Source organism: Atractosteus spatula, chromosome 13 (genome assembly GCF_055471065.1).
Source record: "Atractosteus spatula isolate fAtrSpa1 chromosome 13, fAtrSpa1.hap1, whole genome shotgun sequence".
Lineage (NCBI taxonomy): Eukaryota > Metazoa > Chordata > Actinopteri > Semionotiformes > Lepisosteidae > Atractosteus > Atractosteus spatula.
Genome location: NC_142718.1, coordinates 34,967,441 through 34,994,729, shown reverse-complemented (window position 1 = coordinate 34,994,729; position 27,289 = coordinate 34,967,441). Strand labels below are relative to the sequence as shown.

General features: G+C 38.1%; 1 protein-coding gene across 1 annotated transcript in view; it reads right to left on the bottom strand.

Annotated features, from left to right (window-relative positions):
• The window catches only part of LOC148822270 (uncharacterized), a 76,433-nt gene that overhangs the window by 35,463 nt on the left and 13,681 nt on the right, over positions 1–27,289 (bottom strand). Inside the window, exon 6 of the mRNA XM_088929998.1 lies at positions 7,865–7,980. Within this exon, the coding sequence (XP_088786124.1) occupies positions 7,865–7,980 (116 nt within the window). The remainder of the gene's footprint in view (positions 1–7,864; positions 7,981–27,289) is intronic.

Sequence of the window (27,289 nt, the reverse complement as noted above, 5' to 3'; positions counted from 1 at the left end):
TTGGCATTTTGAAACTGCCTTTCAGTTGAAAGATGTCAATTTGTAAAACAGCATTGCACTTTGGCTGAAATGAAAATCAAGACTTCAAGCCCATGTCTAGTAAATATGCAATAAACAATCAGCTATTAAATATACTTGAAACTGAAATTATGCTTTCAATAAAATCAGTAATATTGTTCAATTTTTTAACAGTGAACAGCTGATAGTTTTGTGCACACAGTTATTAATCACCAGTTTTCATTCTCAGCAAAGGCACTGGCTGATTTGATAAATTAACATATTTTTTTATTTTTCCAGTACTTCTTGCAATAAACAATTTCATTTTCAGCCTTCACAAGTGGTAAGATTAAAAAACAAGGACAACCGTGAGTTTTATTGAGGCAGTGAAATTATTCAAGGCGGGAATGTTATTTTGTTCCAAAACAGCAACTCTGTTGCTTGATGATTCAATAAAACATATACACCAAATGTTTTGATAACTTCTCAAAACCTGCAGAGTTATAAAATATGAAAGAGTCCTCAAAGCATGGTTGTAGATTTTAATGGAATCAAAACTAGACCACACAGAACTTCTGAAATGTTCATCAGTAGAAGAGATTTTTCCACATCACAAGACAAAAGATTAAAAGCTCATTAGCTTCAGATAACAATTGGGAGTTCCCTTTGTCTCTAAGTGGAAAAAAAAGATTGGTTTAAGATTGGTTTAGCAGTGTAAGGACCTTCTTTAAGTGTACCACCCCCTTACTTCACACATTTCCTGTAACTGTTATTTAAAATTGATTTCCAAATTGTTTTTATTGATTCCATTATGGTAACATTGTTACAAACCAGACAACAGATAATTGCATTTTTCTGCATAAATGTATACAGACAAGTTATCTAAAAACAGAACTTTTTTATTTATTCATAGAAAACTTAATCTATCTGCTAGAGCAGATTTTTCGATTTGATGCAGTGACATGCAAAAGACTTCCCAATAAAATAGTAGCTTGTCTGTGATCATTATAACCAGGAGCAGCAGCTATACCGTTTATTAGCTCATACATCTCATGGATAGCAATCTGGCTTCCAAAATTATGGTAACCGTTAGAGACTTTTTCTTCTTACCTCTGAGTCCTACTAAAAATACCTCTCAGAGTTAACATTACAAACTGTTCAGTGCCAGATTTGATAACAGATTGAGCAAGACAATAACAAATAAAAATCAAAACACTTCAATCACAATTTGAAAGAGTACCCTTTAAGAGATTAAACAGTGTAACATAAATGGGTAATAAATTGACAGAGAGAGATGTGTTATGCAAAACATTTTCTGGAAGGGATAAACCTTACTTATATTTCTATGCATTTGAGCAAAACTACTAATACTGTATGTTTTCTTGGATATCTTAAGATTTTGACATATTTGTTTCATAACTGTTCAACAGAAACATCTGCCTTTCATAAGAAAATATTATCTACCTGTGACTGAATCCATAAAAACTGATAAAGGAATTATCCTGAAAACCTATTCAACATGCAGGTGGATACTCATTTTAGTTCAATTATTTAGTTCATCAGAAGAGGTGAGGGCTCCAGACTGAGCAAGGTACATCACTGAAACCGCTGCAGTAAAATGCCCAGCTATTCTGATAAAAGTGATAGACAGAGAACATCATTATATATATTTCACTAGATTAACCAAGTGCCAACACTGGTTCTCTGTGGTTTCAGTATCACCATGTGACATTCCAAGAGTTGTAAAGACTAAGACATTCCTTTACTCATGGGCTGGGACTGAATATAGACTCACCTAAGGAAAGTGGACGACTTATTTTCAAAACAGGAAGAATAACTGGATAATTTAGTATAACACACTACAAAGGAGCAATAAAACAATAAATGAAAAAGAAAAACAACATCAGTCAACTCATCATGCTGGGCTGCTAAAAACAATACATATATAATGATATTAGTAAATGCACAGCTTGCTACAGTACGTAAATAAGTAGCACAGTTTAGATTTGGATTATTTCTTTTATACTGTAGGATTGCATTACGATGCACTCCCTTAAAGAGGCCATTGGATAAGTGGATATTTCTGTTAGGAGATTAGATTTCCCTCCACTTCAAGATGAACACCTGCATAATTTTTCCATTTGTGACAGAAACCAATAAAGCCGAACACCGGCTGACTTCTCTATGTGCTTCAGTGTCTCTCAAGAGCTGTGTGTAGATTCAGCCGGGTGCGTGCATGAATGAAACATTACCCAGCTGCAATGTGCACATTTATATGCCTCAGAAGAAAAAAAAAGCTTTGTTTAGGGTCAAACAGTTTAATAAATAAGAGAAGTGAAAGAAAAAGAAGTGTCTGTAAGGATTTTTTGGTTCTGAGTCCTTAGAGTAATGTGTCCTGCTTCTCTAGAATCAGGAATGACAAACACCGCACTGGTTTCTTAACAAAAAGTCTCATATTGGAATGGAAAGTTGAAATGAAATGCTTGTACTAACACAAGAAGACTCCTACACTCAACAACAACAAAACTGTTCTTGAAAGCCATTCAGAACTGTTATTCTTGTACAGTATGTTTGAACATTTTACCGACTGTATACCTTGCTGCTAACATGTTGGTGAAACATTTTAAATGGAAAAACATTTTAAAAACTTCGTTGGGTTTTTGCAGCTTCCCTTTTCTGCTTCTTCCTTTGACTAAATGATCCTTTGGAATTCCAACAACTGAACACCTAAAAACTGAAATGGTGCCATGATTGTTCTTTCGAATTTCTGTAACACTTTGAAGGTTAAAGTGTTCGCAAAGTTACTGAACAGCCACATCTGTGGGCAATCCCAAAATGTGCAAACACTGGGATCCCAGTGAAAGCTTTTTGATTCCTGTTTCCATCAATATGCCTCACAAAGCCATTTCTGAACATGGTTAGTCTGTGAACTGCAAATACTGTAAACTGGAAATGGTGGACCACATTTTAACTAGGAAAATCTGAATTATATTTCACCCAGGCCTCAAATATAAGTCTTAACTATGCCAAAACTCCAAACTATAATCTAAACCCTATTCCTAAATAGAACCCTATAATTAATTCAAGCTTAAATATTTCAAGCTTAAACCAATTTAAGTCCAATAAATCATTTTACAGTATATTGCATGTACAGTAAAAATTCAAAGTGAAGTAGAGGGTCATGTGTAAGAGATAGTCACAACATGGATTAAGAAAAGGCTGACCCCCTTAACTAACTTGTTAGAGCTCTATGAACAAGAAGCAGAATGATACATATAAAAATAATATGCTAATAGTTATTTTGAAATGTAAGTGTAATTCATGCTTAAAATGGCAGGCAGTAGGCATTTAAAAAGTAGTGCATGTCTTTAGATTAAGAACCGGTTAATACAAAATAGACAAAGAATACATATAAGGGGTAAAATCTCAAACTGGGATCAGGTAATAGCAGAGTACCACAGGGATATGTTATAGGACCACTGTTCTTTATTATTAATGATCAATATTCTGGCATAGTTAGTAAACTACTCTGGTTTGTAAAAACTACCAAATTATGAGATTAGAACACATTGTAAAGGCAGCAATGGAAATCCCAAAAAACTTAATAAAATTCAACACTTGGCAAAAGTAGACAAATGCAGATGATTTACATACAAGCAGCACAAATTATACATACGATGTGAAATGCTGAACTTCAAAAAGCTAAGAAAACGTAAAACGTTTACGTTGACATCCATGTGTCTTCTAAACAATATTGGAAAAATAAAATGTTGTTCTGAATGTTGGGATGCATAATTAAAAGTGTAGAATTAAAATCAAAAGACATGTTGTTGAAGTCAATACTTTAGCTCCTTTAAAGAAGCAGCTGGTTGAGATGCTCTGATAAATTAGCTGCTAACAAACCCGCTACATGGGCCGAATGTCCCCCTCTCGTTTGAAACCTTTCTGGTCTTATGTTCTTATCAACGTGAAATAGAAGCATCTGAACTAGCAGTGCATCGTGAGATGCACAGCTGTTGTGCGAATAAAAGAGCATCAGTATTTACTCAAGTTGCTCAGACACCTCCATCCTAGCAGTCATCTAAAGAGTGAGCTCATTAACAGAGCTGTTAAGAATACATCATATGCCGAGGGAAGCACCAGCCACATGCTACATTATATCAGAGCCTCCATCCCTGGATTACAGTATTTCTGTTCCTGCCCTGGGAATAAAACACAGGTAGTGCCCTATACTTCAAACTTCAATCATCCTCTGCTGACTTGTACATGCCAAAACCATATTACAGCACAGAAGGGAAAAGGCTTAAAAGTAGAACTATTCCTTTAGGAGATGAAACACTACACTAGTCTCTCTTGGTCATAACGCTAACAACAGTGCTATCACAGGTGAGGCACACGTCTAGTAATATTCTTTAAGTAGACATCAAAAAAAATCCAATTGGGTGCTCCAAGAGTGATGCTCTGGGCATGAGTGTGTAGTCACTACAGAACTCAACGTGTGGCGATTGTTGCCTGACTGCTTGATGCTACGTTGGTCAAACCCTTGGACCTCATTTGCTGCCCTTCCTGTGGGCTGTCAATGAATTTTCTTTGGCTTTATACAGGGTGACTACTAGGATCCCTGTGGATATGTAAAACTGAATTAGTTATCATAAATAAATACATTTTTTAAAAAATGGCTTGAAATATTGTCATATCTTTAGAAGAAACTTTCTTGCTGTGGGAATTTGTTTCACGTTTGAAAATCTCCCTGTCTTTATCTACTCATGAACTTTAGCAACAACCTCTTCGGTTCTGCTTCCTGGTCGCCACCCAAAGCTGTATACATTTCTGCTTTGGAAACAAGGACAAGCGTTCCTACAATGTATCCATTAAAATTAATTTTCTATCCCACAGATAAATATTTATATCACATTTTGCTTTTTACTGCATTGCTCCAGGCAAAAAAGTGGGATTTTCTACCTGTCAGGAAATTCAAACAAAGCTTTTCAAAATGCAAAGAAGTACATGCAGTGTAATGGAAGTGTAATTGTCATAAACATTTACCAGAGGCAATGCTCTGGTTACAGTGACCCATCTGGTACACAGAATCATTCTGACAGCAGGGGAGACCGCCAATCAGAGCTCTCCTGCTCAAGTGTGTCCAGGGTTGCACTCTGACCTCAGGGAGACTGAACAAAAGAACAGAATAGAATTCAGAACAGAAGTTTCATTTCAGCTTATTCAGATGGTGTGAGAAGTCAACTAAGACATTCTTAGTTGTTCAGAAAACAGATGAAACAGAGACCACAGCTTATAACCTGTTCTGCGTTCTTTAATCACATCAACAAGCAGTGTTTTTAAATACTGATTATTATTACAACAACACATATGTATTCTCAACCTAAAATCAAACTATGCCAATCTGAATACACACTCAAGTAAACCTAGGACTCTTTTTTTATTAGAACCCTCTTTACAAATGTGCACTTCTCCCAAAAATCCAGAAATAGCACAAGATCATATGACACAATCACTAGGCTAGAATACCTCCAAGCTATACAAAAAAGAGTCAAGGTTGTATTTTATTTATTTTTTAGTACACCTACTCAAATTTGAAAAATTCTAAACAATAGTCTAAATTCTTAATCTTTGTCTCCTCAAGTATGCATGTACTGTATATGGATGCATAATTAAAAACCACAATTTCATCACAGTATATGAGCCCTAGTTATTATAATATTCGAAAGATTACAAATGAGTAGAGAACATTTGTCCCATCTAGCCCATTTGGTTGCTACCAACTATCTGATCTGAGTTCTTTAAAGAAGCTTTTCCATATTACAACGCCACTTAAGTAAACACCAAAATATGTACTAAAATACTGACTAAAAACCTAAGCCAAGTTGTTTTACATACCACACAATAATATGAGGCAGGTTTTATATCTGAAGATTACTTTCAGGAATCTATGTACGGTAAATTGCATAGCATGATTTTAAGGTAAGAGTACTGTATAAGAGTGCTTGAAAACAAGAGGATCAACATAGCTAAGTAAATCTGTTTCCAAGACTGCCAAAAAGCTTTGCGAGAAAAGAATCAGGAATGAATATGCTGAAGGTAGCCAAGGCTTTTAGGATTTCATCAAGCCCACAGTGGATCCATGACCATGAAACAACTTTATGTGTGTGTAAAATCACAAGAGTTGTAGGTTAAAACCCTAGGATGCAGGTTGTGGTTGTACCCTCTTAGAAAGTCACTTCAAATACAGTAAATGGCTCCACCTTGAAACACTGGGGATATACAATCATAGTAGATAAATATCCATTTATTATTGTATAGCACCTTCTACCACACAATATCAGAATGTTGTTTTCTCTATGGACAGGATCAATAGTCCACAGAGAGAATATGGACACAACACACTGCAAGAAGGGTTTTAATTATGTCTGTGCTGCAGAAAAAAGTATTTTAGAGAGCGCCTTCTGTTAAGTAGTTAGGTTTTGTCTCTGAGCAGTGTATATTCAGATGTATTTCAAAATATGAACAAGGAAATGGTAGACGTACATCAGTGATAGACTTGATAGACCAATGAAGTTCTGTACCCTGTAGTGGTCATGTTATCTGCTGATCAAGTGTGTCCTCCAGCACAATAACACCGAAGCACAAAATTCAAGGATCATACAAGCATTCCTTGCACAAAAAAAACATTTAAACAGTGGACTGACAAATCCATAGCCAAGATCTAAATATTTACAGTATGGCTGATACAGTAGATATCCAATATAGCCCCTAACACAGAGATCAGATAGATCGGGCAGTGCTTCAGCATGAAGTTGTGCACTGGGGGCAGTTTGACTTTGTATAACCCTAGACTTGAAGTATTCAAGCCTGGTTCAAGTCAGTATCTGGCTGTACCTGGGATTCTCCAAGTGAGGGTGCAATTGGCAAAGCACTACCAGGGGTAAGTTTAGGATTAGTCAGCGTGGGTTCTCAGCTTCCAATAAGACAGTAAGTTGAGTCCTGTGGTTTCCTGGTTGCCTGCAGGCTTGCATTGAGTGATGATGACCAACGATCATTATAGTGAGTAAAGGCACTAGCTCCTGTCAAGTAGAACTTGCATGCAGTGTGATAAAAGATGATTGGCTTGATGAAGGGTCAAAAGAGGCACTCCAGCTCTCCTCATTCTCCCCATGTGAGTAAAGAGATAGTTACTGTGAACCGAAACAAAAGGAAACTATTGTTTCTTACACCATACTGTTAATAAAATGAAACATTCCTTTACAACGGACCATTATGAGTACACATACGGTATTATCACTGGTAACAGAAGACACACCTGTTATCAATCATTAATTACCTTGGGGCAGTTGACAAGACACAGCAAAATGATCAACCCTACCTGTAGCAGCAAAGTGTATCGACTAACAACCACATGAACATAGGTACATTTGATAATACAAGTGTAATGGCTAGCACATTAGTTATACAATTATGAGAAGAAACCACATGGGCACAATGGCTTGAATGGCCTCCTGCTGTTTAAAACCTTACCTTCTTGTTGATACACATGAATGGTTAGAATTATGGACGTGGATTTGATGTTTAGATTGAAAATGATGATGTTCTGTGATGTATATTTTGCTTCCAAAAATGTCCAGTTGCTCATTTGACTCGTGCATTTCCTTTGAAACCTTAATTATATACAATATTGCATATACATTATGTATACAATGATTCAAGTGTGCAGACAAAGCATAAAGTCAATTAGTTTGACTACATTCTTTTTGTGTCCCATTCAGCCCAAAGCCTGGGGTTGCGTGTACTCCAGGTTAAAAGACAGGAGCGGAGAGACAAAAAAGGTGACACACATGGTACAGTAACTTACAGGGGTAGCAGGTCAAGGAACTCATAGAGCTGCAGTCGTCCTTCTTCAGCAAAGCCAGCCCTCAGGTGCTTAATTCTGTGTGCAAGCTTCAGTGGAGCAATCGCTCGTCCGCACATCTGAAAGAGACAGACAGGCCAATTTCTGCTCCCCCTACAGTTACCTGTGAGTGAAGAACAGCTAAATCTATGCCTGCTGCTTATTTCAGTTTTTACACCCCAGATAAGGGTGACGTTGAGTTTGCCTTTCTAGCCATCTGATGATTACATCCACGGCTGTTCCTCAGATCTTCACTTGGTTTTTTATAAAAATTATATTAATGGTAATAATGCTAAAAAAAATGTCTATGCTTAACAAAGGTGCAAGAGAGTTTGGTCCTTACTTTCTGTCTTCTTACTGAGGTGGATCCGATGTGTTCATCGTGAGAAAATATACATCTTTTCCTAACCATGTACAGTATGCAGTGAATAAATCCTCTCCTAATTCTCTGGTTCATATAAAACAGTTCAACATTGTAGGTTTGTGTTATGACAATTATTAGAATAAGATTTAATAAATTATCCCTTAGCAATTGTCTATGCAGTTATTAGGTTACCTGTAAACATTTTTTTACAGTGTATTAGTAGATTGTTGTACAGTAGCGCAGCTGCACAGTAACACACAGTTCACAGATCTTTGTACTGTACTTTCTTAAGCACTTCCATCTCACTTGTGCATATTATTACAGAGATGTGTTGAATTGAACAAAACAACATCCAAGAACGCTGCACATTTTTGAACGGACTCAATTTATATATTCGTGAATGAAAAGGAAAATCTATCTGTAATAATACACAAAATCACAGGTCAAAGCGGTACCCAATGCGTGCTGTGACAGTGCGGAGTGGGAGGTGCCGCGTGAGCACCGGTAAAAACTGGACGCCCCGGGTGAGGGCACAGAAGCACCGGTGTGAGGTAAACAGCGACCAAAAAGAACACAAAACAAAGAGGTGAAAAAATATACAAAAAGCAAAAAGAAAGTCTTCCACTGTGCCTCGTGACCTCCAGGCTGGGCTTACCCCTATGTAATGGGGTCCAGTCTGTTAGAACAGGACGCGAAAGGCAAAAACAAAACAGGGGCCCCTGATTGGCCAGAATATTTTTTAAACGGACCTGTGGGCCTCCATTGGTCCATAAGAACGTTGAATAATTTGTGAACCAATGATTGGTTAGATGCAATGGGTTCACAGGTCAAATTTATTTTGGCGGATTCATCGGGTGACCTCTGCTGCAAGTTTACAGTAGCCAGCCTCAAAATGTCCGATAGAAAATATGAGAGTGGGGCGCAAAACGAAAAGCACGGCAGTTAAAAGAGCAGTGTGAGCAGGATCTACTTAAAAAGATCCCCAGATTGACTGGTTATTTCAAGTATGCTGAGCTGGACCCCGATCCTGAGTTTACAGCTCAGTGTTGCAGCCCTGGAATCACAGGAACATGAGTCAGAGGCAGAGCCATCCGAAATGCCACCATCTCCACAAGCCCAATGAGCTGCCGCAATGACTGTTGCACCTGCTGCCGTGGAGCTAACAGACGTCACCGCCCTTCCCTGTGAATAGCAGGGACCGCAGCCGCCGGGCTTAGGGGAGATCTCCCTTTGGCTCAACTGGCTGGGTCCCTGTTGAGTGATGCCGGAGGCCCGGGTTCAAGTCCCCAGCGGTGGGGGGGGCCGACCTGAGGAGGCAGCGGCGAGGGTGCATACCCACGTGAACCCAAGAGCACTACAGTTGCATAAGTTATGTGCTGTGCTGATAATGCTCTAATAGATTCAGAACTAAAAAGAGTTTGACAATGAATATGAGCATTAGACAAACGTCCTGAAAAGGGTGGTTGCAGTGGTGAAGTTTTTAGCAGAGCGAGAGCTGCCTTTAGTTTTAGGGGACGCAGCGACACGTTCGGGCACCCCGACAATGGGAACTTCATGGGTGTCCTCGACGTTATCAGTGAGTTTGATCCATTCTTCAAAGCCCATATAGGAAAAAATATCTAATCGTCGATGCAGTGTATTGACTGATTTGAGTCTATTGACTGCAGTGGACTTGCACGAGTGGGGAGTGTCCTGGTGTTCTTGAAATAATGAGCTCGAACAGGGTGGTCATTGGTCTCAGCTGTGCCGATCTTGTTGTGTATCGTCGGTTTCAAAGTAAGCGTGCACATGATTCCTGTTGTCAGCTCACAGATTGGCTGTGAATCTGATTTATTGGTTGTATTCCTGTACTTACATTACAGCCTCTTGTAGTGTGAGTGTATTTGGGATCCCTGTGTACGTGTGTGTTCCCTGCGAGTGCTGCGTTACATTTCGTTTGAATCGGCAGTAGCAGCTCTTACTCCGAACTCACTGAATTACAGTATTTTCTCTTGCTTTTTTCTGGTAACGGGATGGGTGGGGGGTTACACAACGTGTAGCCTAGGGGCCTCTGATCACCTTAAGATACATGATGGGACAGGGAAAAAGAAAAAGAATGCCTTACGCGGGTGCAAACCCCTCCAGGACTGTCGGTGTAAACTCCCCCTTCCGGGGGCGGCCCTGCTCGTCCTGTGGGAGGTGTCCAGTGAACCTGCCCAGCTGGGGCTCATCTAAGCTGTGACTACAAAGGTGGGGCGTTGCCCTTGTACCAGAGCTCCGCCTCCACCCTCGGCCCCCGCATAATGCCACAGTGCACCGTGACCCACTACATTATGCCTTGAAATAGTTCAGAAGGCTGCCCAACTGCTGTACGCATCAGATCTGACTTTTTGTTTCTGCTGGATTCAACTTGAATGTCTGGTGGATTCGAAACTGAATGACGCTGCACAGGCAGGGAAAGAGACTATATTATGTCTTGGCACATTTCATAATTTGGCAGTTCATCGTTATGCTTCCTTCAGGGATGCAAACACATCTGCATAAAAGAACATATCGAAATTGATTGTCTTCAACTTGAGAAAGACACAGACACCTAGACGGAGAGGTACAGCTAGTCGGTTAACTAGGAATACAAGACGCTCACTTTCAGCAAACCTCTCCACACCTGTTAAATTCCCTGTAACATTTGGTTTAACAGGAATGAAAAAAATATATTGTCAAGATTTCTTATAGATTAATAAATTTTACGTATCTACTAAATAAGGAGACCTTCTAAATAAACGGGTATCATATGTTTTCCACTTCAAGCTAGAAGCTACCTTCTAGCTACCTTTAAACTTAATGGTCTAATAAATAGCCTCTAAAACTACTGGTGTTTGTCACCGTGAAAATAATAATAGTGCATAGCACATATTGTTTGAGCACAAAAACGTTGTGTTCTGTCCATAAGACTAGACATACTAAAGGTACAGTATCCAACTAAAGTGAACACCACACCTCTGAAAATAATTAATTAGCAGATATAAATCTACAGGAAAGATTTGCAGAATTAATGCAATCATTACGTATGTGTGCTCTAGTGCAAGGAAAAAATACAACAAATCTTAAAAACATCTTGCATAAAACAATGCTAAAGTTAAAATAATTTCATCATGTACTGTACATCATAATTTAATCAGATATTGCTGGCTAAATTAAAATATCTACTTTTGAAATGCAACTTGAATGTAACACTGTATACAGTATGTAGCATTCTATAGCAAGTTTTTTTGATGAGCTTATAATGAAATACATTTAAAAACCTGATGCAAATTTGAGTTCCTTGCATTTCACACATACGGTACAATGTATCCACAAAGGGGAATCAAAAAGCATGCAGTTACTGGATTTTAATCTGCCTTCTTTTTTTTATTTACCTATTTCTAAAACAGTCCTTGGCTCGTTCAGTTCTGCCTTGCAAATTCACAGGATAACAGTTCATTAGTTCAATATCAGAATGCTATTTAGTAGAAAAATGTGCTAGAAACTCCCAAGCAAACCACTTCTGTCCAACTACACACTGCCCCCATAATGATCAACACTCAGTAAGACTGCAAGATTAATATTTTCTTCATTCTCAACCTTTCTCGCCAAATGTGATGGTCATTATTAAGGAGTGTTAACAGGGTATTAGTTATGCATTAATCTTTATTTCAAGGCTGATCGCAGTGTAAAATATACATTTAACAGCAACACACAATTCATGAATCCTCAGGCACATAACTAGTGTGCCAACACAATATGAAAAAAAAACATTATTGAAGCTATCACCTTACTTATTAACCAAAGCCGATTCACTCATAAGACAAAAACATATAAAAAAAAATATGTTTGTAGTAGGAACAAATTGCAAACTTATTAATTGCTATAGCAGATGCACATGATTATATTTTTTTAATTATATTACAATGATAGATTATAATATTTGCGTAGTGAAAAGTGCTTTCTGGAGATTTTTAGGAGACAGAGGATTGCCTGGAAAAGTATTTTAATATATGGACATTTTGGACACGCAAAACATATTCCATTTAAATGTATAAGGGGTGCACCAACAGCTATTTACACATTATACACAAATCAAATTTGTGCTACTGTGCAACAATGAACATGAATGAGCTATCTTAAGAGAATAAAATTGGACTGATACTACATTTCATTAATGCATGGCTGTATATCTTCATGTATGAGTATACTGTATATACACAGTAGGTGAATCTAACTTCTAAACTGACTTCTGTGAAAACAAAACATCAAACAGAACAGAGAAGGTATGGTTTGTTTTAGTATTCTCTGTGACACTGTAGGATAAAGCACTGCAGGTTTCAGGTTAAAGCAGAATCTCTTCACATCACAAAGACAGTTTCCTGCAGGTATCTCCTTCATTCAGCTATTTTAATGAAGCAGCTTAGGCTGTGCACACTTTTCAAATGATACAATTGTATGTGATATTTGCTCCATGGAAATGAAAGCATTACTTTTTGTTGCTGTTGCTACTGCTGTTATCTGCCTTGACCTCGCACAGTCATGTTGTGCTCCTTATCGAATGTTTGAATGAATAAAAAATCAGCGTGAAGGAGTGCTGGTACTGTAGGAAGCAGGTAGCTGTGGACACTACACAGGCACAAGAGCTCCCCCTGGTGCATGCTGATATTGTAGTGTGTGATAGAAGCAAGTGTACATTCACTGCAAAACACAGGGGTCTGCAAACATTTCTTTTCAGAAAATTGACTTGTGTGGTGGGGCAGTGCTTCACATGCTGTTTTGCTGCTATTGCTCATTTACATATCATTGTGCTACTTTATTGTTAATCAAAAAGGACAAGGATTCTATTTTCTAAATTTAGTCACTATTATAAAAATTATTTAATGAGAATAATTATTAATAATTGCTTGCATCTGTATAGTGCTTTTCATCCCGCTTCATGCACAATTAGAGTGCAAGAGACCCTACGCAGCTATCATTTGTCAGCAGCCCCACTACACAATGGATGGGGTGAAGAAGTGAGGAATTACTCCACCTCTGAATTGAAGGGGAAATTTAAGGAGACCAGATCATGTCAAGCCTAAAGTGGGATGTAGAAAGGAGACAGAGGGTAGGTCTCTTTCTTAAAAGATTCCATGACATTGTTGCTCTTACAAACAAGTTGGGAACCCTGCTCTCACAAACAGTGCCATGGAATCCTTAAAGACCATAAGAACCTCTATTTAATGTCTCATCCAAACTATGTGACAGTATTGTTAGAAAACAAAATTAAATTAAAGTCAGTGCATGCAGGTCCTTCTGTATCTGCAGTAGCAGGGCTAGCTTCACAGCTGATGCTAGTTTCAGACCTACACACAGCTTATCCTTTAGTTTGCCTTACTCACCTGAGCATGGCCCAAATTGTAGCATCCCTTAAAATAATACACATGTATCATTATAAATGTAATAAACTTATACAATTAAATCATTAAATTGTGAACATCACTCCAATGAACACTGGGTAAGCAATCTACAGAATTCCCCATGAACTGCTCAAATGGATACTGTAACGGAAAACTACATACAGTACCATGACATCTTCTTCAAACATCCCTATTGTACAGTTTAGCTCCTGGATACAGCAACAGTGCCTAACCAGTCTTTTACCATTTGTATAAGGCTCTGCACAGTCACTCAGTTCACATATACATCCCATATCTGCAGAGCCAAAGGAAGTGCTCATCTTCTCAGTGCTCTTCAGTCTGTAAAGTCTTTCCACCTTGCCTCATACACAGTTTTAACCCCCTGCTGATGCTGACAGATCAAATGTCAAGTTTAACCACATTATATATATATATGAGGTCCACTTCATTTTCAATAATCACCTAACCATTTATCAAAGTTCATGATCATTGAGCAAAATTATTAGCAATGCAACTTATCACTGACCAATGATGAAACTTGATCACTTAACCATTAAAAGGGCAAAGACCACTGCTTTTCACATAACAGAATTGTGTTTAATAATAATTTAATAAAACTTTAAAATTCTGAATCCAATTGACAAGCTTTTCAGCTGCAAAAATCACACTTGCCTGCCAGCAGAGCTCGTTATTACAGACCCTCACTTAATTACGTTCAGTGCTTTCCTCATAGCAGTCATCAAATTTTGGACTACTCTAGCTGGAGGTAAAACCAAAGAACTGCAATGAAATGTGGAGATTACAGATTGAATTTATCGCAGCATGTCACGCCTCAGTGTATCACCGTGTTTTAGACAGCTCAGACTAAAATCAAAATCAAACATTAAAAGCCCATTCTATAGGAGTTGAGGTATAGTTCCATTTGTGTTTGATATTTGTGTGTTTATGCATATTTAAAAGCTTGTTCATACAGTTGCTATGAAAATGGATATACTGTATGAGGCTGAGAAAATTAAAAAACACATCTTAATGTGAAATCCCAATCACCTCAAATTTAAGCATTCTAACATTACCTATCTGGAAGGGGCACAGCTTCCCTAGCCCTGCAGAATAATTTTATTAAGCCTGCAAGTAAAGAGGGGACTCTACAGTATTGCGCTACTAATCCTTGGAGTCATATTCAGGTATTCTAGCATAAATCCCAGCCAGCGGCATTTCTACTTTTTTAAAATGTATATGCAACACAGCATTATATAATAATCATCTGCCCTAGATATTAAAGGGAACCAAAACATTTATGTCTTTTATACACAACGTAATGTGTCATGCATTAAATTTCAAATATATCACACCAGCGGAGTTTAAAACCTAGACTGGAAACCTAACTAAATACCGAGCCCTACAACATTACACTGCAGTTAGCTCAGATAAACTAACAAGACTAAGCTCCCCCTGATGTTATGATGTCTGTTTTAGAATGTGTTTAGAGCTCCGCTAAACTCACCACTTCAAATGTGTTTAGAGCTCCCACAACTCCTAAAATCACAATAAATACAGCTATGCAGAAACATGGAATATGAAATTAAAACAGACCACATCATAAAAAAAACCAATCAGACTCAGTACTACCTGTAAATGTTTTCATCATCACAAAGTGTGTTGTGTTCAAGATGGTAGGAGAACTTAAAATTATAGCCTACACCAAAACATTTTTACTAATTTGTACTTGCAAAGAAATGAAGGAGGTTATTCATCAATTACTCCAAAGAACATTTAAACTGACTCTCAGGGCACTACCCAGACCCATTGCAAATTTAATACTGACTCACAAAAAAGGGGACAAAGCAATTACAAACAAATCAGTCTTAACACCATTCATGGTGAGTTCTGGAAAAATTATAAAAGCATGTAAATAAAAAAAATCATTCTAGGGTATAACATGGCATTCAAAAGGTTAGATCTAGACTAAATAGTCTATTAAACGTCTTTGAAGAACTAATACAGTGAATATCTTTAGGATATGAAACATATTTGGACAGATAATATTTTGAAACAGGGGGTAAATGTAATTACTTGAGACAGGAATTTTAGTCATAAAGGGAATTACCAGAATAAAAGTCTGATAATTGGATTGACTAGAAACAGGAGCGAGGTTCGTTAATGGGGTACAACAGAGATCAGTCTTAGGATCACTCCTATTCTCAATTGATATCAATGATGCTGGCACAATCACTCAACACGTCAACTGCTCAGATAATACAAAAGTAAGCAGAGGTGCTGTTACCATATAAGCAGTGCATGAAAATACAAAACATCTTAAGAAACATTTCAGACACGGCAAGATGATTGACAAACTAAATTTGATGTGGTTAAATGTAAGGCATTGCACTCAAGACATCAAAACTGTACATCTCGTATCAAAACAGTGGAACTGAACTAGAATGCACAAAGACTGAGAGAGCCTGGCAGTATGTACTGACTCATCAATTTCTTCATCAGACAGTGTGGTGAAGAAATAAAATGCCCCAAAAGTGTTTGTTCATATAAATCGTTCTGCCTTTGAATAGAGAAGGATTAGTTTTAAACTCCTGAAGGACACAGACCAAGGCAAATCAGCAGACTTTCTCAAAATTTAGAGCAATACAAGGACCCCCAGAAATTAAGGTTAAGAACATTCAAGAAAAAAAGCAGGGAACGTGTACACAAAGTACAAATTATAAGAGTCCAGACCCAATCTAAACACCTTGCTGTTGAGGCATTGTGGAATTATGTATTAAAATACTTGACGGAATTATAGTCATAATTAAAGTTACAAACCAAGAACCAAATGAGTATGATGTGTTGTTATGTTTAAGTCACATGCTTGCAGTCATGCCAGGTGAATCCACTCTTTTGGCAAAGCACAGGTGCATGTTACCTAACAATCCTTTTGGGTAGCTCTCTAGCAAATTTGTACTACTTCTTGATGCTACTGTTGCCCATTTTTCCTGCCGGACTGTATCTCAGGGTTTAGTTGGGGACCACTCCTGGACAGCAGGTTTTAAGCCTTTCCACAGAGTCTCAGTAGAATTCAAGACTTACTCTTTCTTATTCTTACGCTTAATTCTTAAGCTTAAATATTTTTTGTGTCAGTTTTAGGTCTGGAGCAGGTTTTACTATAATATTTTCAAGTACTTTATATTCCTATATCAGTCTTTCACATTCCCTTCAGGTGACTAGCAGAACTTTAACATTATGTTGACAGTAGGGATTTGGAGTGATGCAGTCACACCGTTCAGGGGTCTGCATACTTGTGCAAGGCACTATATTGCTATGTAGCACTATAGTCACTATAGTAACATACTATAACTCACACAGTATTCATTATAAATGTTGACAGTGTCAAGAAATGTGTTTATATAGAAGCTCATTTCAAAGTTGAAAGCACTAAAATTAATCTTATTTAGAAATTAATGTAATTAGAGACTCTAGTTTAAATCATTTTGAGTTGGCATTTAATACTTAGTAGTTTTGACAAGCAGAGCAGTGTTTTCTCATGCTGTTTCATCTGCTGCACTGCTCTCTTTATTAGAAACCAGAGACCCGTTTGCCACTCACTGAGCAATAAGGGCATGCTAAGAATAGCCTTCCAGGAGCTGGCATTATTAAAGAAATGGTTTTTTTAAATATTTTTTCCACTTTGTAATTCCAGTCCTGGTGTTTTTATATGATCCATAACTCAGAAAAATCCAAACAGTTAGAGAAGCCCAAATTCTACTGATAAAATAAGTTACAAATAGGAGGACTACTTTGAAGGTGATGTCAGCAATGTGAAAATAATTTTTGCTAACATACTGATGACACATGATGTGTGAGAGGGGAGCTTGTGACACAGAGGACTTCCCAACGAAACAGCATGGTTACAGACAGGTGGCATGAATCTTTAATGATAATCCTCTGTCATTCAATTCATGCATGGGTATCAAGAGCACAGAATCAGATAGGACAGGAAAACCCTCCCTCAAAAACCACACCTTGCTGTCACCCTGCTTGTATATTTTATTCAATGTTTTGACATACACTGTATCAAAAGTCATGTAAAAACCATATATGAAATCACATCCATTATTTGTTTTGTTGCAAAGACATTTTGTCTGGTTTTAAACCAAAAGGCAGCTTTTAAAATGGACTATTTCTAGATGTATAAAATAATCATGCACAGTATGTGCACCATCCTCAGATTTCAACAGCAATAGTTTAGTTTCTGATCTCACTTTAGTCTCCCAGAAAGAAAAACAGCAAATGTATTGTCATAAAAAGCAATAAGAATTGAAACAAATATAATTCACATCCTCTAGTCAAGGCTTGAAACGTACTGTAACTAAAAATGTAATTCCTGGCTTCCTAGGAGATGAGCAGGACTGTCACAAGGGTACTACATAGTAATTCTTAGCCAGCTATACCAGCACAGTCATTGAACACTGGCCACAACAAGTCTATTAAACATGGTTTGTAAATTAAAATATCTTAATTAAACGCTGCAACTTTGACTTTATTCTCAGAGGTCATGTGTATGAGTGCTAATGTTATCACAGGTGAGATGAGTTAGGAGATTTCAAGTGTTCCCATAGATAATGCTACAGCACAATATTAGAAATAATCCATCATGAGCTGAAAGTTTGATTTCTATGGTTTTGTCATGTTTCCTTCCCTTGAGACAAACTGTTCTCCACCTACTGTATCAAAAACTCTACAATGGTATTTCTGTGTGTATTTTTGCAGGCCCTGTGGCGAAGTAGGATCTATGTGGGTTTGCCTGACAACCTGTAGCATGTCAATATTAAGCAACATTTCATTTTTACACAAAAGCTATTCATCCAGAATGTGTAATGTGCATTATACATTCATTTTTCATTTCCACAATTACTTCCAACACTGTAGCTCACAGGGTATGAACACGCATAAGCACACTCACATGTTCTAATGACAGAATGAAGGACATACAGGTCAAGGGTCAAGAGGACCGGCTAGTTTCCTTGCCCAGCTAAGAGAAGGGCCCTCCAAAGCAGGCTGTTGGCATTTCTTAGACGAATAATGTTACACGTCAGGGTGGATCACAAACAAATCTCCCAGCAGCTTCCAGAAATCAGTCTGTAAACTCACAAAGAGTACTTTTACCTCAGTTACTCAGGCAGGAGGCAGACAAAGTGCTCACTGGAACAAAACTGAGTGTCGTGTGCTGCCTGTAAATGAGACAAGAGCTGCTTTGTGTATTAACAGTAAGCCCAGATGTCCTAGGAATGCAAAAGAGCACTCCTCTAAACAATCAAACCAGAAATCACAGCAATTTCTCAGGCCAACAATGTGTTTTTAGTATTAAAAACACTAATACAATACAATCAGGATCAGAGACTACTTCAATATGAACTGCTGCTCCAGTGGCATTGCCATTTTCTGGTATGTTGGTTCACTATGTTTGCCCTTCTGTTCTTTAGTGCTGGCAGCATTTCAGCATTTATTTGTTGATGTTAGGAAATATTATTTATCATTTAGAGATCATTAGACAGTATGATAAAGAGCATTTTAACACTACATTCATGATTTCCTAAAAATGGTTTAGTTGAGAGCATTATATTTACTCATTTTATCCAAAGCAATTTACAATTTTATCTGTTCAAAATTCAAAGGGTGCATAGAACAGTAGTGTGAAACAACAATTAAGCCACAGAAAACAGTAAGTGCGGCATTAATTAAGTGGCATGATCTTACACGGTAATAAGGCAGTGCTGCCTGACAGACAGGAAGCAGCACAATGCAACAGCACAAGTTGGTAATCCAGATGTACAATAATACAGTAGGTATCCTCATAAAACAACATTTACAATGCCATATGTATGTCATATGTATAAATTCTCAAATGAAAAATGACATATACATATACATATACCTATAGTACTGTATGTTTCACTTGAATAACTGTGACAAGGTCAGCAATGTCAGGAGAGATGAAAAAAGATCAACCTTAAAGACTTTCCATTTAAGGAGTCTAGCTCAAATACAAAATAGAAAACTGTAACTCTGCTACACCACCTAAAGTCTTTCCCACTCTGTATACAATCTCCTATAAAGGATTATGGTCACATGGCCCCTGGTCAGCCTCAGGACTGGCTCTTTGTGCACTATGAACACAATGCATCAGGATTCTCATGCTCATCAGCCTCTGCCCAGAGTGGCACACTCCAGCCCAGCTGCACGTCATTTCCGGCAAGCCGACCCATAGCACTGCCACATACCACCTCCCACTAGTCCAAAGCTGGTCACAGTCACTGACTACTACCGTCACAAATCCTACCAATACTTTACAGCATAAGAAAAAGGGTAACACCAAGTGGAAGGACTAAACTGACCACAGGGAGATCTGAAGAGAGAGGCAGGGCACACAGCAGAGATAATATCACCCCAAAGGTAGGAAATGGTTTCCAATGGGAACTGGGCATGAAGCAAGGGTGTAGAAAAGTAGCAGAAAGAAAGAGCATATTGATCAGAGGAACCACAGCTAAAGAATGAAAGCCAAGCACTGGGAGTGTCAAAGCAACCAAACAGGAGATCTTGAGCAGGACTCCAGGAGTGTGGGCCAGGCCAGGACTGAACGGTCCCCTGTCCCCTGGGACAGGCAATCTGTTGCTTTCACCATTTGGTTGAAGCCAATACCTTGGTTTCTCCTCTTCCAGGACCTTTAAGACACACATGCAAATGTAAGCCTGGCATGAGATGACAGGCTGATCTTCATGGGTGAACTCCTCATTATCCAACTAAGAAGCCCTGAACTCAAGCTTACAGTATGGCCACCAAAAAGCTGTGCCCGGCTTCTTGATACTATGGTGCAATAGTCTTTGTCTGTCCCACAGGTCCTGTCCTGTCCAGGCCATCACACTCCAGTTCTCTCCTATGATGGGATTCTGCAGTCTTTATCAGTATGGCAGGGTCAAGCCAGGGTAGCATCAGGAGACATAAAGCAAGGTCCCATATACTGTAAGTTTCAAAATAAGGACTTACATTTAAGTGAATTAGCTCACACACAAAACAAATTGCCTCAGCTGTTATCTCTGTCACACTCTCCCCCTGGCTAAATGGCTAATTAACTAAACACTGAGAACACAGCAATGCATCTGTATCCTCATACTGGTCAACCAGTCAGTCAGCCTCCCTGAGAAGCGCCACACTCCAGCGCACATGCACTCACCTTCGGGTAGCACAGCCCATAGCCAACATACAGGCTATGATGCGCTTTTGAAGAAGAGAGGAGGTATTATGCCTTGTAGATTTGTGTGACAACAGCGGCACTGCAGGCTGGGGGAGGCCACAGGATGCATGCTGGGCCCTACAACCTTCCACAACTATAATATAACTTCAGGTTTTGGCTTCGTTCTTCCTGCTCCAGTAGATCGGTTTTGTATGTCACATTCCACACACGTACAAATAAATAAGCTCCATTTATCCGACATCATGCTTTCCCTTGCAGTAAACAACAATCAGTAGGACAACACTGCTTGGCGGAAACCCCATGTAATGGAGAAAATAGAATCCAAAAAACTTGCCTTTTTTAATAGATATACTGTATACTCAGCTGAGGAGTGAGATGTGCATGTGCACCATTTTGTGCTTCCCTATTTTAATGAGATCAGACTGAATCAGACAGCTTGTATTCACTGGCTTTTAATTCCCTTTACTGCTAGGCTGTGGAAACCATGCTTGGGGGAAGTCTTTAATCCGATTGATCAGAGCAAGAGCTGAAAACCAACGGTGGTACAATGCTAGCAGTTTTTTTTTCAAAGCTCACTACTTATGATTCTGCTTTTTTACTTAAACCCCAACAAAAATGCCACTTCCAGCAGACACAATGAAAGTCATTTTTTTTTAAGTGCCCCGGCCTTTTGTGCCATGTGCAAATGAAAACAATTTGCTGTCTTATAAATTAAAGTCAATGCATTTTTTTCTTTCTATCATCAGGCGCAGGTAGTGAATATCAATTACCTGCCTGCCAGGCAAGCGTTCTGCTTGGCCGGCCCCTGTCAGACAGGAGGCAGGATGGATGGGGAGAGACAGAGAGGGATGAGACTGTCAGGCCTCTCCAGAGTGGGGCGGTTTTCCCTCCTTCGTTTACATGTATAAAGAGTTACTTTGCATTCCAGAGACCTCAGGGGTTTATCGGTGATGAACAAAGCTGCCTCTCCCTGTTTTAACACTTAACACTGCTCCTCACTGGCTGGCTTCAGTTTGAATCTCTTCCACTGAATCCCTAGAAAGAATTAGTAGAAGGAAGTGTTCCATGCTAGTTACTGCTCTTAAGCCCTGTGTGTGTGCAAGTTTATAGCAACCCTTCTGTACAGTGAAGTATGAGGCAATGAAATTTTCCATTGTGCTTCAAAGCAGCGATAAATTCTTCAGCAAAGTAAGTTTAACAGCTAGTGAAGGTGACAGCTGCCCCCTTCAAAACCAAACTGCTAAAAAAGACAGACTGACTTTTATGAAGAAAAGCTGTAAATACTGGAGCTAAAACCCCTAAATGCCAGTAGGTGAATTTTATACTTTTATTCCAAGTTTATTTCACTAATTAAAGCCCCAGTTGTACAGTTTATACAATTCAAAACCAAGGGTCAGAGAAGCAGCGGACTATACTGTATATTTCTGAAACACACACTAATAGATTAGCTCTTAGTGTAAAAAATTTTTATACTACTTTCTCACTTCTCCACCTGATCTGCCATAGTCAGGCAGCCACACATCACCCATTAGTGGATGAAGTGAATTCCTACTGTATTTTTTTTCAAAAGAAATTTTGGATCATATAAATTCTAAGCACGAATAACAAATGCTATTCAAATAAATTATTCCTTTCCTTCAAGTGGATTCTGGGCTAATTTAATCATTTTATAGAGGGCCTTCTTTCTCCTCCAATTTTCTTTTCCTTGATTTATTAAAACCTATTGGAACATTGTTTTCTAGACTTTTTTACTTGTTGGACTGAGAACTGCTCTGTGCTTCAAGCAGAATATAGTGACAATGCTGTCATCCATTATCTGCTGATTCCATGTCTAGCCTCTCCTATTTAATTCTCTTAAGCTCTGTCTCATTCCTTCATTGTAAGCTTTCTTGTAAAGTCTAAAACAAAAGGTTTATAATTTAATGTACAGATTCAAAATATACTTTAATACTTTTATACTTATCTCACCTTTGTTCTCCTTGCTCTATCTTGGATGCTTGGAAAGACTAGATCAACATAGGCATTCCATCTAGCCAGTGCTCTGACCTAAGTAAGCAGCTGTTAGCTATGTCTGCCATTTCAATTTCAGTTGTTGACATTCCTATTGGTTTCTCCCATCCTGTGTGTGGAAAATTAAAATCTCTCATGATAGTCACTTCTTTTTTAAGAACACTTTTGGGATGACACAAAAGCTTTTTATAATGTAGTGAACAACACCTATTTAAAATATCCTGAAATATTTTACTAGTATCAAAAAAGTAAGCTAAGACCAGACAACAAATAACATACAAAGAGCAAACAACATATCTGCGGTAGAGAATATAGATTCTGAGCTAAATCTTTTTTTCAACATGTGGCAACGCCAGAGATAAAGAAGGAATGGGGGAAGCATCTTAAGACTGAGTAAGAAAAAACAATGGCACACTTCCCAAGGCCTGACAAGGAATGAACAGTGCAGCAGTTCACAGGAGGAGGAGGTGGTAGCGTGTTGGCTGACATCAGACTACTCACACCGAGTCACAAAATCAGACAGCTTGACAAATTCCATTGGGGGCGCCGCAATGATTTCTGAGGGCCTGCGTGGGGCTGTTTCTAATTGCTGTCAGGATCCATCTTTAGATCTGATCTCGACAGAAGAGAAAGCATGTCACATCTCATCCCTAACAGTCAACTCCAATCAGTCAAGGAAGTGAGCCTGTGAAAGGATCCAAGATTTCCCTCGGACCAGACCTATTAATTAGAGAAGTGAGGCCAAGGCAGAGACCCCAGGGACTGGGAAGAGCAGTATGTTGGTCTCCAATATGTAATTAAACTAAAAGTGAGAAACACTGAGCAACCCATTTTCAAAGTACCAGACTACGTGCATACAGCATATTGGTAGACCAAATGTCAGTTTGCCGTGTGGTCACAGAGTGATATTCATGCACATAAAACAGCTCCAGCTCGTCACTAGAGGCAGGCAGAGGCCATATGCCACTAGTCTATAGAGAACACAATGTGTCAATCTAACTTTTCTAAATACACATTTATTTGAGTGCATACATGCTTTCAATATCCTTAACTGTGTTTTTGCCTGTAAAGATTACATAGTATCAGGAATTCACCCAGGCACAAAAACATTAAGCTAAAACCAATTTCACACTGAAACAGTTTCATAAATATTCAAAGAAAGCACACCTTTTACTGTGTGTAAAATACATTGAGGGCATACACAAAATCATAAATAACACAGAAAACGTCTGCAGTATTTATTAAACAGACCTATTTCATTAAGCTTCCTCTGAAGAGGTACCCTGTACTCAAACGTTACTGCTTTTCCAAATAAAATGTATCCTTGCTAAAAGAGTTTTGGAGTTTCATTAATGTGCAAAACCCCTAAAGACTCTCTTTACTATTGTAAATTGATTGATTGCTTTTCCACACAAAATAATTAAGCTATGGACTTTGTTTAAGCAATGTTAAAATCTCTCCCTTCCTGTGAGGTAAGCCCTGTTATTTTTGGTAAGAGCTCCCTGAGGTTGGGTCTCAAGTACAGCAGCATTTACTTGACAGGAGGAGGAACTGGAGGGATTAGCTGAAGGTTAAATAGTGACTCAGTTGGGACCCAGATTCAACCCCTTATCTCTTCAAAACCAGCTCCCACTACCCCCTGACAGACACTTGTGAACATGCGCTGGAGAGGAGTTCAACTGCATAATGAATTTACAGTGGAGACTGCCTACATCTAACATACATTACTGCATTCTGCCAGAGGCAGCCAACTCCTGTAAGACATGGTGAAATTTATCCAGCAATGTGAATAAATCTTTGGAAAACAAGTGCACATCTCTGTGTGACAAAGAGGGAGGGCCACATGCTACGTATGCCCATCATTGTGATTCAAATTCTACAGTATACAGAATGGTGTTTTTACTGCATGACTGATGTGATATCAGACACCTGGTGTCTTCTGTATTTGCAAAATGTACAGTATACACACATGCCTATTCATTTCATATGCAGTGGATATCAAAAGTCTAAACAACCTTAGCTTTCATTGATGTCAAGGCTGAAATCAAGACAAATCATGCCAAAACTTTTTTCACTTTTAATAAGATCTTGTCTTAATTTCACCCATCAACAAAAAAAATGCTGCCCCATTTTGTTGAATTATAAATGATGTGTACACAGCTTTTTTTAAGCTAATATTTTAATCGAACTTTAATGCTAATGTACTTTGTGTGAAAAGATATTGTCAATTAAAACTACACAGAAAATAAAAATAACTGAAAATGTATTGGTTATATAGATATCCACACCTGAGTGAATATTTCATATTAAAATGTGTTGGATATCATTTGTAATTAAACAAAATGGAGGTTCACTGAATAGGGGGTGAATATTTTTGCAAAAAATACAGTATATGACCAGCAGGCATAAGCAGATGTAGTGAGTGGCATTGCTTAAATTCTAGAAGGGAACTGCTGTAGTCTCTGGAGGTTGCTAGTTTATTTTGTTTATGGTTTGTTGTGTTTTGCTAAGGTCTCTACAACCAATTTTTATTAGCTTGTTTAAGTTTATTAAATGTCCAGCATGAATTGAAAATACAGAACAATTTGTCTTTGCTGCTCCTACATTATGTCTGGGTTATTTTCAAACATCTATCTCCGTTTGCTAAAGCATGGTACTGTATATCCCTTCCTTCCAAAAAAAAAACTACTTCTCAGTCGGATACTGCTCAGTATGGTTCCCTGGCCCAGCTGTAACAGGGTTTATCTGAATATCAGATCTCTATGGGTCCACTAGCCCCTCTCATGCCCTCCATTAATAAATCTATTTTAAAAGAAACCTGCTCGACTAAAACACCCAGCCCAATGCCAAGAACCTAATTTCTAAACAAATGCAAGTTGCCTGTAAATAAGATGCTAATTTTCAAATTAGATGGCAAATCAGCCTTTTTTTGGTTTCAAACTTCAGGGATGTCTGGCCTTGATATGAATCACTAAGCAGAAGTTTGATCTTCAAACTTAAAGGGGCCTTCCCTTCAAGCTATTCTGAGACACACGCAGGGAAAAAAAGAAATGTGCTGCAGCAAGAAATCGATATAAGATGATACTGAGTAGGAAATTAAGAAGTAACACAGACAAGCCTACAGTGTCCCCATCTTTACTCATTCCGTTTGTTTACAGTTCCACAGGATATTACATTTCAGTTTCCTAAAAAGAGATTGGTCTTCAGAGTCTTGTTCTGTAATTAAGATAATCAGTATTTATTAGTCCAAATATTAGTCCAAATATTAAACTGATACTTCAACATGGGAAAAATATGCCCTGCCATAGCAAAAATGTTTAGGCAATAATGTACTATATACCATGGTGTAAAAGTGTGGGGCACCTGACATTTTTCTGGGTATATTGCTTCTGTCAGAATGAATAGCATATATTTCAATTTGAACTTCAGGATAGAGTGTTCATTGTGTTGGAGCTGTGCCTCACTGCTGTCAGTGTTATTCTCCTTCACCCTCAGTCTCAGTATTGTACATTACTTCAGAATCTCAATTACAGAAAAACCCACACTTCAGGATAAATACCTGGTAATGATTCAACCGTTTTCCAGGGGATCATCCATTCTTTCAAATGGGTAATACTAATAACAGAATTTGGTGACCCTGACATGCAGTATTACAAAGAATTCACATGTGTGAATCTATGCACACGTTCGAAATGTGCTGAAATAAGAATAATGTATTCTCAGTAGTGAAGTACATATACCCTTCAGCAAGGAAACTACATAGCAAAGAAAGTAATTAAAAGTCATGTCTAATTTAAATACATGCCTATTCTCTAAAATATCTATAAAATCCTGAAAGGCTAAAAAATGCTCCTTCCAAGGGTTTTGATGCCATATTACCTGAGGGAAACTCACACTGCAAGTAAGAATTAGGCTTCTATTTGACTTTAAAAAATCAAAGGAGGAGAAAATTACATGGAGAGAGAAGCGACTAGATGTTTCACATTTTATTTTAAACTTAAACAGAAAAAAATAATTAGGAGACTGTGGCTCTGTGTGCCTCTTTGTGGATCTTATTATAAGCCCAGCTGCACAACTGTTATGGAGAAAAAGTCCTTTTTTTCTGGGAGGGGTATTAGATCACACTTTCTCTACAATGAATCCACTAATAATGTGTCAGTTGCCATTAAAAGCCCAAGGCATTTATTTTTCAAATTCCACATTTTAACAAATACATTATGAATTAACTACATGGGAAAAAAAATGATATTTCAGTATAAATACTTCCCAAATTGAACAGTTACATAGTCCCCATCCCCCTTTTATCAATAACAGTTAAATATATTTCAGGTTCTAAAAATGTGATTTATTAAACATAGCCAACTTATCTT